Genomic DNA, 16070 nt, shown 5'->3' on the forward strand with positions numbered 1-16070 from the left:
TGAAATTCATTTCTCTTTTCTCAATTAAAAACTTCCTAAAAGGTCTAATCAAGTTGGATTATATCTAATCTAACAATCTAAACAGGAAACACAACTTTCTTATAACTCGATCACTTATCCACCAGACATTATCAAACTAAGAAACTATCCCTTACTTTTTTCGAGAATCAAGCACAAAGTCACTTTAAGGGCATATTATTCGGTTATAATTACGGTCCAAAAAATCTGGGTAGAATATCCAAAGAAAAGTATCTTTTAATTCTTTGGATATTAGAACAGTGTCATATTTTACATGTCTTTTACACCCATGGAATATCTTTTGAGGGTTCTTCAACCAATTTTGTGAGAAGTAATAACCGAGCTTTTGTCAGTATGGATGGATTTCAAGGCTGGAAAGTTGGAGCAGAGGGGTTATAATCCAAAGATGTTGGTGGGAGAAATGGTTGTTTGTTGTGTGGAGATGGCTTGAAGCATATAAGAATTGAAAGTAGATGGTATATGAGGATGTGAAAGATGGTTTAGAAGAGCTCTCACGTATGGTACGTCATCGGTGATGACACCGATCCATGTGATTGAAATATGGTTTCTGCTTGGTTCATTTGAGTAGTTAAGTGATCAATCAATTTCTATCAATTTTTGAATCTCAAAAATAAGGCGATTTCTGAAATGAATCTTGTTTCCAAAAGAAAAAAAGGTGCTTATTGGTAAAAGATTTTTTTTTTCCTTAGAAACCACCGTGTCAGCTACACCTCACATTGAAAGAAAATTACATACCAAGTGATTCTAAAAGAATTTATTTGCACAATCTACTAGTATCTAAATGACACAACTCGTCACAGTGGAAACCAGAAGTGATGAATAAGTAGTAGATTGATAAGAATGAAGCTCAAAATTACGAGGATGAAGAGATGAACATTGGCGTGTTCCTTTAGGAATGAAGTTTGTTCATTTTTTCCCCACTATGAAATCAACAAACATGAAAAACGAGTGGTCAAACCAACAAATTTGTTGGTTTGTCCACTGCAGACCAACAAGGGACGCGCGTGTCAACTACATATGCGGGAAGATCTTCTTCAACCGCCAAGTACAACTTATGTTCCCCAAATATTATTTTATTATTTTTATCCTATTTTATCTCACCCAAATGTAATATTTTATATTGTAATTTTATTCTACAAAATATTTTATATCAAAAAGAAATAAAAATGGGCCCTAAAAAACAGATTTATTCATTTTGCTCTGATTTTTCATAGTAGACAATCGCATTTGTTCATCCAAATAGCTCACCAAAAAAAATTATTCGGTAATTATCATAGGAATTGCCCTTAGGAAGCTGAAAACACACCAATGAAAAATAATTAGTTCAGTGACAACATATACAAATTTATTATGGTGATCCACATAAGTCTCTTTCTTTGGATAGGTTAGAAATATGGATTTTCTTGGTAAGGGGTAATAATACAAGATGTTTCCTAAGTTACAGACCACAGTTGTTTACTGTGGACCCCACGATTTTCTTTTTCTGACACGGTCTGACGCTTTCTCCAGAGAAAAAACTAAAAACTTAGAAGCATTGTGCAAAACCTTATTGCAAACCAATATGCAATTAACTCGTGGCGTTAACTATGCATACGTTTTATGACTAATGAATCATTAAGAAGCATTTTGGATTCTGGAAAGACATTGGTTGATGAATATGAACGCAAACATGGAAGAATAGAAGAAAAGCACTGGGTAACAGTTAATAAATCATGGCAGCTGCAAGATGTACTCAACAGTTAGCCCGGCCCCATTATTGCAGTTGTGTAAGATCTAATGGTGTGGTTGATCGCTGAAGACAACTCTAAAGGCAGATGATGCTACCGGATTTGGTAAATATTACTAACTCTACCTAGCTTTTGCAAGCTTATCAACTGCATTATTATGACTCGATCTTTAAACCTAGTTGTATAATAAGGAAAGTTTCGCATCAGCATCTAACAGTCTAACAGTGGAGCTTGACCCTCGCAGTTTTAGTTGTTGACACTTCCATTCAAACAATTTAATTATGTAACGCTTCAATCCAACTAAGAGAAAAGGCCAATTTATCTTATGCCTTCCCTAGAGAAATATTAGATGCATGATGCAATTATAATACAGTTAACTCGTGACATTAACTATGCATAAATTTTATGACTAATGAATCACTAAACATCTCAGATTTATGTAAGATAGCAGCTGGTGAATGTGAATGCTAACATGGAAAAAAGGAAGAAAAGTTATGGGTAACAGTTAAGAAATCATACCACTGCATGATATACTCAGTTCCTATTCAAAATCTAACGAATATTTTTACAATCAGGAAATAAATGTATTAATATTTCAAGGTATCTTTTATACTGGTACATTCATTTTAAACGGGATCTTATTCAAAATATTAATGAATATTTGTATATCAGTAAATAAATGTGTTAATATCTTTCTTGTTTATCCTTCATTTTTTTAAAAGAAAACTATTTTATGCCGGAAAAGTTAAATTCCTGATAAAGTTTATACTTCATATCCTAGAATATTTTTCCGTTTATTTATTTGATAAAACTTCCAAAATTTTCATACCCTTTAGTGTTCCTTTTTAATTTCCTGTTTAAAATTCTCATGGAAATTTTCAATAATTTTTAACACTTATGTTTTTTACCAAAACAAGTAAGTAAATGATCAAGGAGGTAATCTAGTAAAAGTTACTCATCTCCTTAATATTTTGACAAAATCACAGCTGACAAAATTAAAAATGATCTCATCATATTTTTCTCCTAATTCTTTCTATGAAACTAAAGTGTACTTGTGGTACCAAGAAGAGCGTAAATAAATAACTTCCATCCCTTCATTAACAAAAATTACCCTGAAAACTGAAAAGACAGGCAGACAGGCAGATTTTAGCACACTAATAATCCCCAAAATCCTTCATTTCTCTTTCTCTCAGCTGGTGAAAATTTGGGTCGGAAGTACCAAGATTCAATCTAAAGCCATTTCCCATGCTCATGAAGGTACATTTTAGGGTTTATATGTAAATTGTTGTTTTTGTTTTTGTTTTTCCGAATTAGGGTTTTCTCTTTCTGTTTGGTGAATTCAATTTGCTCAGCTGATATATGCTTGCTACCTTGTATCAATTCTGAGAGAGGTGTCTGGAAACACGTCATATGAGGCAATTGCTTCGCACATGCGATTCTTGGTTCAACGGGCCATCACCATTATTGATCAAATTGAGTCAGGTAAACTCTTTGTTTCATCTCTTACTCCTACTACCATAGAATGTGTACTTCATGAGTCATGACTCATGACCAAGTTTAGATGCAATTATACGCGGTATTATCAAAATCAAGTTCTAATTCTGCTATCAATTTGATGGATTTGTTTCTGTCATTGTTCATTTATAGAAACATCGAGCCGAATACATTTTGTTCTCCTCTTGGTGCCATATACTCCAATGCATTGTCTTGTAATTCGATCGCTCTTCGGATTAATATTGTGGTCTAAGAACTTTAATGCTAGGAATCGTGAGTGATTAGTTCTCTATCTAGCTGCAGTATTACCTGTGTTAACCTTTCTTAGTTGTGTGTTTATTTATTGTTTCTTTAAAGATGAATACTTTGTAGAGTGTTTGTTGGTTCCTAAAATTTCACCAGGTGATGAGATTTTACCTGCCAAGAGGAGGGTCAAGTGAGCTGTGGGTGTTCGTACCTAATAAACGGTGAAGATAGAGTCAACTGAACACTTCGGCGGTTAAACTAAAATCTGGGTAGCGGAATGTAATTAGGTTGATGTTTGTAGTTATAAAGATTTTTTCTTGGGGGTGATACAGGCATACAACTGGTCCCTTCACAATGGAATTATAGTGAAAGATAATTGTTTCGGCTTCATAAGAGAGATAATTCGTAAGAAATAACCTTATTTATTTATTCATTTGTCCGTTCTTGTTTTCTTACGTTCCTGTGATTTTGTTGCCTGGACATATATTTCTGCTAAAACGTTTCTATATATCATTTCGTTTCTGTGATCTTGTTGCCTGGCCGTCTATTTCTGCTAAAAAGTTTCCTCCGTATTGTTCTGTTTCTTTTCCTGGGTGAAGGATTGAGCCTCTGAGTTTGTGAAGCCGATGCATGACAACCAAAGTAAATGGCCTGACTCTTTGCTCATGTTTAAACCTAATTATCTAACAAACTCATCCAGTTTGGAGGGGATTCTAAGCAGAACTACTAATTTAACCTCCGGAGTTGCTTCCTTTATTTTGAGCTCGTGTGGCAACCTAATGATATCTGCATTTGAACTTCTATTCTACTTGTTGTCTTTCTCAATGTGGTTGTCTCTGTATTTGTGGGCTGCCAAATTCCTTAATCTTGAGTTATCCTTATTATTAATCTGATACCTTTATCAACTTCTTTCTATACCCGTAACGAGAAAAGAATCCTCATCGGGTCTTTATGACATAGGCTCTTGAGTTGTGATGTTGTTGAAACTTAACAGTACGTAATATTTATCAAACCATGTTTACCTATTTAACTAACAAAAACCATGCAAGGTAACCCATATAACCGTATTTGGTTTTGTCGGCACACTTGTAAGTTACCTAAATTCTAATTTTCCTGCTCAACTACAGAGATCGATCACGCATCCATAATGCTCAATTCAAAGAACAATGTTGACTCTGTTTCATTTTCTTTTGCCAATTTAAAACCAGTCGTTATTGCGTTATTTAGATGTAGAGCCCTTAGCTTTCAACTTAGGTGAAACGTATAAAAGCTTTGTTTCTACCATTTAGGCAACAACAGGGCATTTGGTCTAGTGGTATGATTCTCGCTTAGGGTGCGAGAGGTCCCGAGTTCAATTCTCGGAATGCCCCATCCGTTGCCCTTATAGCTCAGTGGTAGAGCGTCAGTCTTGTAAACTGAAGGTCCGCAGTTCAATCCTGCGTGAGGGCAATTTTTTGTTGTTTGAACGATTGCAAGATCGAGCCGAATGAGTTTCATTTATTATAGTGGACGAAAATTGGCCTGCTCTGCAAGACAATAGTTTTGCTTGGCGTCGGTCTTGTAAACTGAAGGTTTCATTTATTATAGTGGACGAAAATTCTGTCCTGCTCTGCAAGACAATAATTTTGCTTGTTTGTTAATGTTTGAATGTCCTTTCTTCTGAAAAGAGTTGGTTGAAAAACATTGTACTTAGGAATCATATATCGGCTCACTTTTTATTTTGAAAGAATGGACTTGTTGACGCATTTCAATTTCGCTAATTATGTGAAGACAATTGTCTAAAACGATAAGCAATCTGAATGGAGATCTTGTTACTCAAACTTGGGCCACAGAGAGAAATCTATTAATGATTGCTACTAAGTGGGTTGGGGCGAAAGGTATATGTACTGTTCTTGTGTTGCGTATCATTGTTTAATTTAAGTTGGTATACTGCTTCGTTGAGGTTTTGGTTTTGATGAATTCATCGTAATATCTCCCCGTGTTATGAAAGTGGTTTGAGACATGAGGAACCAAGTTTCTGTTTACTATGGTTTAAGCATGTGTATCAAAGAATCGCAGAGAAAAATGTTTCTATTGAATGGAGTATGTATGGATGGCATAAGGAGCGTTGGAAAGTCGATATTGGAATACACATTCTAGTTATTAGGATCTGCACAATAGAAATTTGTTGTTAGCAGAATGCCGTAATTGATCGTGTAGTTAATATTATCTAAAGCAGTTGCCTTTCTGTAGATTTCTGCAGGAAAACAAATCAATATCTTCCTAACTAGCTCACTGTGATGGTTGATTTAGTTGCCTGCCTTCAGCTCCTTAATTTATGATTACTTTTGCAGTCATGAGCGTTTAATATCTGTTTCATGATCCAGTAAAAGTTTTGGCATTCCTTGTTTGTATTTTGGTTATAGCTATTTGCAAACTATACCACAGTTTTGGTCGAGCTTTTGACTTTTCGTCCATCTTTGTTGCATCTTGAGTTGGAATATGCAAAGGAATTAAACAAGTGGTCTTAACCCTCCTCATAAATCTGCTCCATGGGTGACTATCAGTGAAGTGCCTCTTTGTGATCCTTACTCACTCCCATCTATTTCTATCAAAAAATGTAAGTGCAACATGCCCGTCTAGCTCAGTTGGTAGAGCGCAAGGCTCTTAACCTTGTTTTGTGGTCGTGGGTACGGTGGGCGCATTTTTAATTATTAACTCTTTTTTTTTTGTTCCAGATTATTGCACTTGTGTTTCTCTAATGTCAAGGCATTTTTATTTATTAACTCTTTTTTTTTTTGCTCCAGATTATTGCACTTGTGTTTTTCTAATGTCAAGGCGTTTTCTGATATGTCTCGTGATGAGTTTCGAGCCCCACGGTGGGCGCATTTTTATTTATTAACTCTTTTTTTTTTTGTTCCAGATTATTCCACTTGGGTTTTTCTAATGTCAAGGCGTTTTCTGATATGTCTTGTGATGAGTTTTGAAAACGAACTATTGTTGGTGCATTTGCTTCAGCCAAGCTAGTGAAAAGAACCGCAGCATCAAAAACACTTATAGCCAGCAAGTTGCCAGTTTCCATCGATAAATCTCATGTGATTGACTTCTTTAAACAGGTTGGGGATGATATTGTTGGTGTGCGTCTCTGTTTTTATAAAGGTAAGGATGGAAAGCTCAGAGTTAGCTTTGCCCTTGTTGAGTTTGCAACTGAAGAAGCTTTAAACAAAGCAATAAAATTTCAGCGCCTAGACTTGTTGGGCTACACCATTAAACTTTCCCCTCAACTGGAACGGACTACTGGAGCAGCATCAAAAAGACTTGTCATGAAGGGCCTACCATATTTCCTGATAAATCTGATGTGATCAAGTTATTTAAAGAGGCCGGGGAAATTGTTGATGTGCATTTATCTTATAACGTGGATGGAAAGTTCAGCGGATGTGGCCATATTGAGTTTTTAACTGAAGAAGCTGCAAAGAAGGAAGAAAGGCTAAATGGGATAAGGCTTATTGGGCAGTCCTGTTGAACTTTATCGTAAAGCGAAAGGCACTGGAGCATCAAAAACACTTCCTCTCAACTCTCAAGAACGTACCACTTTCCATTAATAAATCTCATGTGATGGACTTCTTTGAAAATGTTGGGGATATTGCTGACGTGCGTTTCTCTTACGACGAGTGTGGAACTTTCGGGAGAATTGTCCATGTTGAGTTTGCAAATGGAGAAGCTGCAAAGCAGGCAGTTAAGTGGAATGTCAGAGACTTGAAGAGCTGTCCTGTTGAACCTGGCATTGTCCGTGAAACCCTTTGTGTCCAAGGTTTTGGTAATTCTTCTGGAACTGACCAGATCTGGAGCTTCCTAAAAAAGCATTTCCGAACTTGCAAATCTGGTGTCCAAGGTTCAGATGGACATTCCAGATGATCACAAAACTGGTCTTCCTTCGGGGACTGCTTTAATTGAGTTTTTCAGTCTCCAAGCTTTCCACAAGAGCTCTTGATTTGGATGGACAAGAAGTCGGCGGTACCTCATTGACAATTAAGGATTCTGTGCCAGTGTACCTTGATGTTGGAAGAACGGGTACGGGGTACTCGACAAAGTTCTGAAAATTCTTGCTTCAGAGGTTATGGCGGTGCTCGCCTAGGAAAAGCTGGAAGCTACTGCTATCCTCCTGCAGGACATAAAATTACATTTGATGATATTTAAGCTGAATGGGGAGTGCAGCAGAGTCGAGTTTTGACTTTGGTAGGATGCCTCTCGCTCTTTTTTTATAAGTCTATCAACTGTATTGGGTAGAACTGTAGCTGCTGTTTTTAGCTTGATAACTCTTCCTACAGTTCTGTAACTGGTTACATTTATCTCTTGAAATCTAAATCAGGCTTCCATTAAGCAGTACACCGATAGTGCGCTAGGTAATGAATTTGAGCTAATTTGTGCATTTACATTTGATGTTCTAAAAAGTTGTTGTGTCATTGACCAGCTAACGGCTGCGCACTTCAGAAAACGAGGAGCATCTTCCAATCCATTTTCTTTAAAATGGTTGGCATTCTTCACCTTCTTGCTCATTTTATCCTATTGCTCATTTGGGCAGTCTCCTCCATGTTCCATCAAGGGTAAAAGCATAGTCCAAGTCTCCAAGACATGTCCAACCAGTGGTTGCCCCTAGTAAAAAATGGGCGAATAAACGGGTGCTTAAGACAAGAACTGAAGATAACCCCCAATATTTAGGGTTTAACTTAGAAGAATCAGAGAGAAATGAAGAGAAGAAGAGGTGGTGCAGAAAAAAATAAAAATGGGCAGAACGAAACCTAATATTTTAGTAACAGGAACACCAGGAACAGGAAAAACAACAACATCATCTCTATTAAGTGATGCTACTGGATTTCGTCATATTAACATCGGAGATCTTGTTAAGGAGAAGAATTTACATGATGGTTGGGATGATGAATTAGAATGTCACATCATCAATGAAGACTTGGTAAAAACCTTAATCATTTCTCTTTTACAGTTCTATATTGATTTGTTTAGATTTTAAATTGAAAAATTCTGTGTTGTGCTATAGGTCTGTGATGAACTTGAGGATATAATGGAACAAGGTGGAAACATTGTTGATTATCATGGTTGTGATTTTTTTCCTGAGCGTTGGTTTGATAGAGTTGTGGTTCTTCAAACTGATAACTCTGTCTTGTATGACCGCTTGAGTAGCAGGTATTTACACCATTTCTAAATCTTCTTTTTTTTTTTACCAGATACATCTCTAATATTAAATTAAAAAACTAGATTTTATTCTGATTTGGGTTTGAGTTAAACTGACATGAAATAAGTTCTTGAGTAATGGATTGCCATACCTGACATGTATTTAGTTCTAGAGTTCATGGCCGTATTGTATTCCGAGGCTGGTGTTCAGTTAGTGAGCTACTAGGTATCACTAGGATTATCCGGGGCCTACGACTAAGATTAGGTTAAACTTAGCTTCTTAAAAACTTTAGTTTCTTCAATTTATAGTTTTGAAGTTTTGATTCTTTCACTGTTAAAGGTAAGTTAGGGTCTATGGTTCCGGCAATTAGGAATCTGTTTAAGTCAGCTACGTTAAGGTTAGTTTTCGGGTTACATAGTCGTGCCTTGTCTAGATCAGCTTATACTGACTGTATTGTTTTGCTATTTGTATGTTAGCTAGGGATTGTGTTATTCTCATTTATGCAAATACGGTTGTTCCAAGGAAGTTAATTTCTGAGCTTCAGGATGTGTGATGTCTGTTTAAAGGTTTGCAGGATATTTTAAGCTTTAACGTGATAGTGAAAATGTAAGTACTCAAAACCTATTAATGTCAGTATTTTGTTTGGAATTAACTTATCGGTTGTAGGATGGTCGATGCGAATTTCACCGTAGCATTGTCGTATTTTTTTTTCTGGAATGAACTTCAGTACGTTTTTAATTCATTTAACCGCGGTAGGATTGTCGGTACTAACTTTACTGTGGGTAGTATCGTTGGAGTTTGGCCTGGAGATAAGTTAACTTATGTTAGCCAAACATAAAGTATCTAAATGCTACTTTCCTTTAGTTCTAGAATGGTTCCGACTATGATATTAACTTTAGTCATAGCTTGATTAGTTATCCATGATATTATTTAATCCATCAAGTACCATCTTGGATATTCCATGATATATTTTATAGTCGGAATATCATAGATGAGTTACATTAGATGGGTACTTGACTTATGTTAGCCAACCTTGATTAGTTAACTCACGTGTCTTCTAATAATATCTGATGTCATGCTGGAAGCTTGATGGATAGCTAGTCGGGCTGATTAACTTTGTGTAGGTTTTTGAGTTTCGATCCATGGAATTTAGGGAACACTCCTGGCTGAGAAAATGCCAGCAGATCATCGATACAGCGTCTCTCTCCAAGGTGGTCCAAAATTGCTACAAAATCCTCCTTGTCCATATTGCTCAATTCAATAAAGTTGTTCTACTTCATGACTAGTATTGGTGGCTTTTGGTATGCTTTATAGCTTTCATTCTAGTAACGCTTGGTTTCATTTCATTCATCTCTACCTCATTTTCATCTACCTTTCACTACTTAATTTTTTTAAGGAAAAACTTTTCAGTATCAGTACTTGACCCCAGTGTGCCCATGGCTTGGCCCTCTCTATTACCCCTTTCATTTTTAATTCATACTGAAGTATTATTTCGCGTGACGGTTTTGTTAGTAAATGACTACTCCTTCATTATTGAGCTTAAAAGATTCATTCATAAGTCAACTACCCTTTTTTCCGACTATGATATTCCGGCAATGATATCATTTAATCCATCAAGTACCCATCTTGGATTGATAGAAAAAATTACAATATGGTACGTACAGAAAGGATTTTTTTAAGCTGTTGACAATTCAAAACACTCGAAATGAATCCATAAACTCGCAACTGTGCTTAATCTTGTTAGATATTTTGGGAGTTAAAACTTAAAAATGATAATGGGAAGTTATAAATCTACACAGGAGAATAAGTTAGTTACAATTATAATTCTTTTAAGTTAGCAATTCGTTTAAATTAGGAATTAGCGAGAAAATTTAGTAATCAGGTTGACTTAAGAATTATCGAGAAAATTTAGGAATCAATTTAATTTAGGATTTATAATCCGATGATTAGCCATGATAGAGGTTATTCGAGCAGAACTAGTGTTGGTTGTAATGGGCCGTGGCATGATCTCAGCCGTCCAAGCCTGGAGATAACTATCATAGACACCACTTTTTCTTAGACTATAGAGTATGGATTCCCGCAGTCTCTATCAGGCAGTCATTCTTAGTGGTATATGTTTCACAAACATACGCCAAATTTCCAGGTTTCTTATCTCTCGGCAGTCATGTTTGGATTTGCCTTTGTAAAGTAAATTCATTTTCCTGAAGGAAAGCAGAAGGTAGAGTAACTGTTCAACATTGAACTACAAAATCTAGGGTTCTGACTTGCTGAATTACAAAATTTAGTTTTTTCATTTTTATTTTGTTGAAGTTACAGATAATCTTCGGATAGCATAGACGAATTTCTGCATGTGCTGCTCTAGTCTTTAGCCTCTTAGGCAAAATTTTCGAGGCGAATTACTGAGCTGTCCTATTATTACTAACAAAGGCTTGGTAATTCAAGCTTACCTAGGTAACATGAAGCAGTTAATATGTAAATATCCAACAATATAGGTTCTTTTACTTCGAAGGTTTCATTAGGATGGTTTTAAAAGGATATTATTACGCAAGTTACATTTAGGCATAGATTCACACAATATGCATGCATGAATCGTAGATAAATTGCCACAAATAGTCACCATCAAACGAGTGAAAGAAAGGCTGTCACCAAGTGAACAAGATAAAAAGTTTAAAATTGAGCTACTTATTATATTAGTTTTACTGAAGATAAATAGATCAATTATGCATAAGATTATCTGATCCAGCAAACATGCTTTAGATAAACATTTGGAGCCTCACACAAGTCTTTGGTTGTTAGATGTCTTGATCAAATTGGCTATGCAATTACCGGTGTATTTGTTGTTCCTAGTAACTAGTAATTAGCAGCTATTGTTGGTGGAAATGTTCTGAGTGGTGGTTTTCTTCTTCGCTCGTTGGTGGCGACTGTCCGTGGCGGTTAATCTGCACCTTTTACACGTTTGTTGTGTGAATCTACGCCTTAATGTAGCTTGGGTAATAGTATCCTTTTAGAATCATCAAAAACTAAATGTCCCTATGCATCTTATAGCCAACAAATGAATGAAAGTAGCTCAACTGCTTAATCAAGGTCCCTTTTGCTTTGGTTCAAATTTATGTTGTATACCACTTGAGTAGCATGTGAATTAGAACTTCTGTAACTGTTTTATACCATATTTTGCTTAGAGTAGATTAATTGACAGTGTTCTAGATTTTACTAAAGGTTTTGAAATGCGCTGTTTATGCGGCGAGATGTAGTTTAGTTGGACAAGGTGGTGTGGTGCCTCAAGGAATCACAAGACCGAAAAAGGAAAAAAAAATGGAATCTAACATTTAGAAAATTGGACATTCTTAATTACTTAGAACTGACATATGTTTGGGAAATTTATAGAAATGTCATCATGTAATAAAGTATGTTGTGGATCAAATGATTTTAGTTTTCAATTCAACACTTGAGCATCCTTTCATATTTGGGAAAGACTGAAAATGTTCAACCAAGTATGTCTTGGTCATTACTTGCCTGATTGTTCTTCATTCTTCTCAGCTAGGAGGAGGCAAGACATGGGGATTTCTGCTCATAACCATATGTTGTGTTTCTTTTTTAAAATTTTAAAGGCACAGTAATTATTAGATACCTGTAAAGAACCTCTCTCAGAGTACCTCTTACAGATATCTGTAAAGAACATTTCTGCTCACCAACTTTTTTCTGGTGTTCTTTAGCTTAACTTTGTTTGTCTTGAAAAAAATTCCATGCTGATAAGGCATGCCCCCACATAATGCATTAAACTGTGTAGTTGTCTGACACATAGCTGGACCATTTTGCCTCGAGGCCCTTGAATGCCTCGACTTCTTTATGAAACCTTGATTCTACTGGTTGCCTTTACTTATCGTTGTTAACAAATGGGATTTATATTGCAGAGGTTACATGGGATCAAAGCTTACAAACAATATTGAATGTGAAATCTTTCAAGTGTTACTGGAAGAGGCAAGATCCAGTTACCCAGAGGACATTGTTGTACCGTTGGTGAGCAATTGCGTCGATGACATAAGTAAGAATGTCACCACATTGTCTGACTGGATTAGGAGTTGGCATCCAACATCCTAAACTCATGGCTGGGATCTTGGTATCTCTCGTAATTAGTTATTATTAGAGAAAATCTAAGAACCTTTGCATTATCTTTTTAGTTTTCAAATGCAATATATTGGTTTGATTTTGTATGAGCTTACCTAGGAGCAACCAGTGTAAACAGATTTTCTGACTATACTACACATTAGTTGCTTTAGTTCAGATTTTCCGTCTTTATATGCTGTTCGAAATTTGGGTGTTGATTATTATAGCTGTTATTTCTTTCCTGGAAGCTGGTTGATGGAATTGTGATTCTTCAAACTGAAAACGCTTATGTAGATTAGGTGGCATTATGTAGACCCTTCTTGAGGATTTATGTAGATTATTGTGGAAGTTTTGCGCCTGCCATATAAACGTGCTTTAATACTACATTTATTCCTGGCCTAATTTCTGTACTTACCATAAGAAAATCTTTCTGGGTGTCTTTGTATGCCTCATGGTATTCTTGAACTGGTACATTTTGTATTCAGCAATCTGAAAGCTTTAAGATAGTATTCAGCATAATGGATTGAAATTACATGATATATGCTGATTCCTTATTACAATCTCTTATACATATTATACAGATTTCTGTTCAAGTTATAACCCTGGAAGTCCTTAAATCCAAGTCGAAATAACCAAGCACACCTCAACTATCATTTCTGGTCAACCTTTTCGGTCAAAAAGTCATGATGACTTGGATGTTCTTTGACCCCACCATCCCACATCATCTTCACTCCTCCAATACTGAAAAAGGAATCATCATCCACAGTCCAAACAACTAAATCCCTTGAATGCATCATCTCTCGAACTCAACAATGCCTCCACCACTCCCACTTACTACTATTCAGATCATTCCTCTACTCATCTTCTTATTCTCTTTACCTTGTTTTCTGTCTAATGGGGTTCATTATCCAACAAAGAATCAGAACCCAATCAACAAAAACAATACCGTTGAAACAAACATGGACCCATTTGAACAAGAAACTCTGTTTAAAATCATGGAATCCATGTCTTCTGATAGGAACTGGAGAGTTTCTAATCCATATCCATGCAAGCCAGGTTCTTCATGGCCTGGCTTAGAATGCAAAACTAACAACAGAGGAGATACTCATTTCCATGTTATTAGACTTGATTTCGGTTCTCCACCCAATACAACTTGCAAAAAAACAGCTACATTTCCAGCTCAAATCTTCAATCTTCCTTGCCTTGAATCAGCTTTCTTCCTTCACTGCTTCACTTTCACTAGAACAACTCTGGAAATCATCTCCTCTTCATCTTCAACACTTCAACAGTTGAGTCTAAGATCAAACCAAGCTTTAGTAGGTCCAGTTCCCCCACAAATATCTTCACTAAAATCTCTTGAAATCCTAACATTGTCACAAAGCCAACTGAACGGAAAAATCCCAGTGGAAATCTTTAGTTTACAATCTCTTATACATCTTGATTTAAGCTATAATTCTCTGGTTGGAACTATTCCTAACCAAATGGGTAACCTTAAAAACCTTCTAGGACTTGATTTGAGTTATAATTCACTTTCTGGTTCAATCCCACCAACAATCGGAAACTTGGGTCTACTTCAAAAACTCGATTTAAGCTCGAATGCACTCACCGGAATCGTCCCGGAAACAATTGAAAACCTCAAGTTGTTGGTATTTCTGGCTCTTGGTAATAACAGACTTAAAGGAAAATCCTTCCCACAAGGAATAACAAAGCTGGTTAGCTTACAGTACTTGTTAATGGATGGTAACTCAATGTTCATGTCATCATTACCAAATGAGCTCGGGAATTTAGTTAAGTTACAAGAACTTAGACTTGGTAATTCTGGTTTCTCAGGAACGATTCCGACGAGTATATCTCATCTTATGAATCTGACTACATTATCACTTGAAAACAACAGATTAACCGGTGAGATTCCGGCTGGTTTGAGTAATCTGTCACATATATATCATTTGAATTTGAGTAGGAATATGTTAAGTGGTGTTGTTCCTTTTAATGTTGGTTTCTTGAAGAGATTAGGAAGAAATCTTGATTTAAGTGGAAACCCAAAACTTTGTTTAAACGCATCCTCTCAAATTCTTGATGATAAAAAGATTGCTAGTACTGTGAACATTTGTGGATCAAGTAATGGTTATCTTATTCAACAACCGCCATTCAACAAAAAAGCTGGTGCAGCAGCTTCTCCATCACGTGGATTCTCCAGTTTATTTAGTTTTCTTACTCTTTTGGGCATTTTGTCGAGCATTTTTTTAGTTTAGTTTTTGCATACTGTCATGGAATTAAGGAACTTGCCTGGTTTTCTGTAGTTTTCTCTGCAACTTCAAGCTAGCTGCGAGTTGTTTCATAAGTTGAGTTTAATGCAATATTTTTTTATTTTATTTTTGCAAAGTTTCCAGGTAAATTTAGCAGCAGTTTTGATTCTCTGAACTTGTGTTAAAACCCCATTTTCAAAAAAAGAAGAACAAAAAGCTGGGGCAATGGACCCTGTTTGTGGGGATGGAGTGAGTGGTCATAAGTTTCAATGGCAGGTGTCCCTCAGACTGACCTTAACCCCCACAGCCACAGGGCACAACCCTTACCCTGTAAGGACGTTTTTTTTCTCCCAGTCAAGTAGATGAAAAGTGAGAAAACAGCACCAGCACGCTTTGATTGGATCTCTCAATCCCTCTACTCATCCGACTGTCACTCCATTATTTGCCCTACACCTACACCTGACCCTTTCATTTGTTTTTTGAACAGGATATTATGGATTAATCCGTACAGCTGATAGTTGTCAATAAGGGAAACTTGCATATCACCAGTGACCTCTCACAGGTCTCATCAAAATTAGCTAGTAAGGGAAATAGACATAAATTGTTAGGCACATTCAATATCTGACTGACAAATTCTAAGCAGGATGCACACGTGTGTCTTTTTTAATACTCAATTTAATGCTTTAGTCGTATGACTTGGAACCCCAATAAACTCCGATCTCCGGATGAGATGCCTTTTTTGGCCTTCATTAAAACCGAAGGCAAGCAAAAGCATGGTTGTATCAGTATGACCCCCCAAAGACAAGAGAATCTAAAAATAGATGATATCAATCTGGGAATGAAGTTATGCACATACTACAGACGTGACTAGGGAGAGAGGACAGACCCTACTTATTTTCTCTTTCTTTTACTCCCCTTTTTGCTGTACATATTAGGTTTGTGTGGTAAAAACACTACAGAAAAGCAGTGATAAAAATGTAAACTGTAAAGTAAATAAATAACTGTACAAGGAGGACAATCATTCAATATAGAGTCTGTGCATATGTC

At 36.2% G+C, this 16070-nt stretch overlaps 2 protein-coding genes and 2 non-coding genes across 4 annotated transcripts; all 4 read left to right on the plus strand.

Moving 5' to 3' along the window:
* Nucleotides 1-4804: 4804 nt before the first annotated feature.
* TRNAP-AGG lies at nt 4805-4876 on the plus strand. Its single transcript has one exon. It is a non-coding gene; the product is annotated as a tRNA-Pro (tRNA).
* Nucleotides 4877-4883: 7 nt separating this feature from the next.
* Nucleotides 4884-4955, plus strand: TRNAT-UGU. Its single transcript has one exon. It is a non-coding gene; the product is annotated as a tRNA-Thr (tRNA).
* Nucleotides 4956-8211: 3256 nt separating this feature from the next.
* Nucleotides 8212-13104, plus strand: LOC113328362 (adenylate kinase isoenzyme 6 homolog). Its single transcript, XM_026575477.1, has 3 exons — nt 8212-8454; nt 8539-8684; nt 12585-13104. Exons 1-3 carry the CDS (start codon nt 8269-8271, stop codon nt 12769-12771), a joined length of 519 nt encoding a protein of 172 aa, XP_026431262.1. The 5' UTR covers nt 8212-8268; the 3' UTR covers nt 12772-13104.
* A 485-nt stretch (nt 13105-13589) lies between these two features.
* Nucleotides 13590-15029, plus strand: LOC113299253 (receptor like protein 29-like). The gene has a single exon (XM_026548277.1). It carries the CDS (start codon nt 13590-13592, stop codon nt 15027-15029), a length of 1440 nt encoding a protein of 479 aa, XP_026404062.1.
* The last annotated feature ends 1041 nt before the right edge of the window (nt 15030-16070 follow it).

This window comes from Papaver somniferum, chromosome 1, assembly GCF_003573695.1.
Source record: "Papaver somniferum cultivar HN1 chromosome 1, ASM357369v1, whole genome shotgun sequence".
Lineage (NCBI taxonomy): Eukaryota > Viridiplantae > Streptophyta > Magnoliopsida > Ranunculales > Papaveraceae > Papaver > Papaver somniferum.

Bases quoted from the DNA above. Each gene is read 5' to 3' on its own strand.
- LOC113328362 (XM_026575477.1), top strand. From the start codon at position 8,269: ATGGGCAGAACGAAACCTAATATTTTAGTAACAGGAACACCAGGAACA. The intron at 8,455-8,538 runs GTAAAAACCTTA...GTTGTGCTATAG, and splicing joins ACATCATCAATGAAGACTTG to GTCTGTGATGAACTTGAGGA. The intron at 8,685-12,584 runs GTATTTACACCA...TTTATATTGCAG, and splicing joins TATGACCGCTTGAGTAGCAG to AGGTTACATGGGATCAAAGC.
- LOC113299253 (XM_026548277.1), top strand. From the start codon at position 13,590: ATGCCTCCACCACTCCCACTTACTACTATTCAGATCATTCCTCTACTC.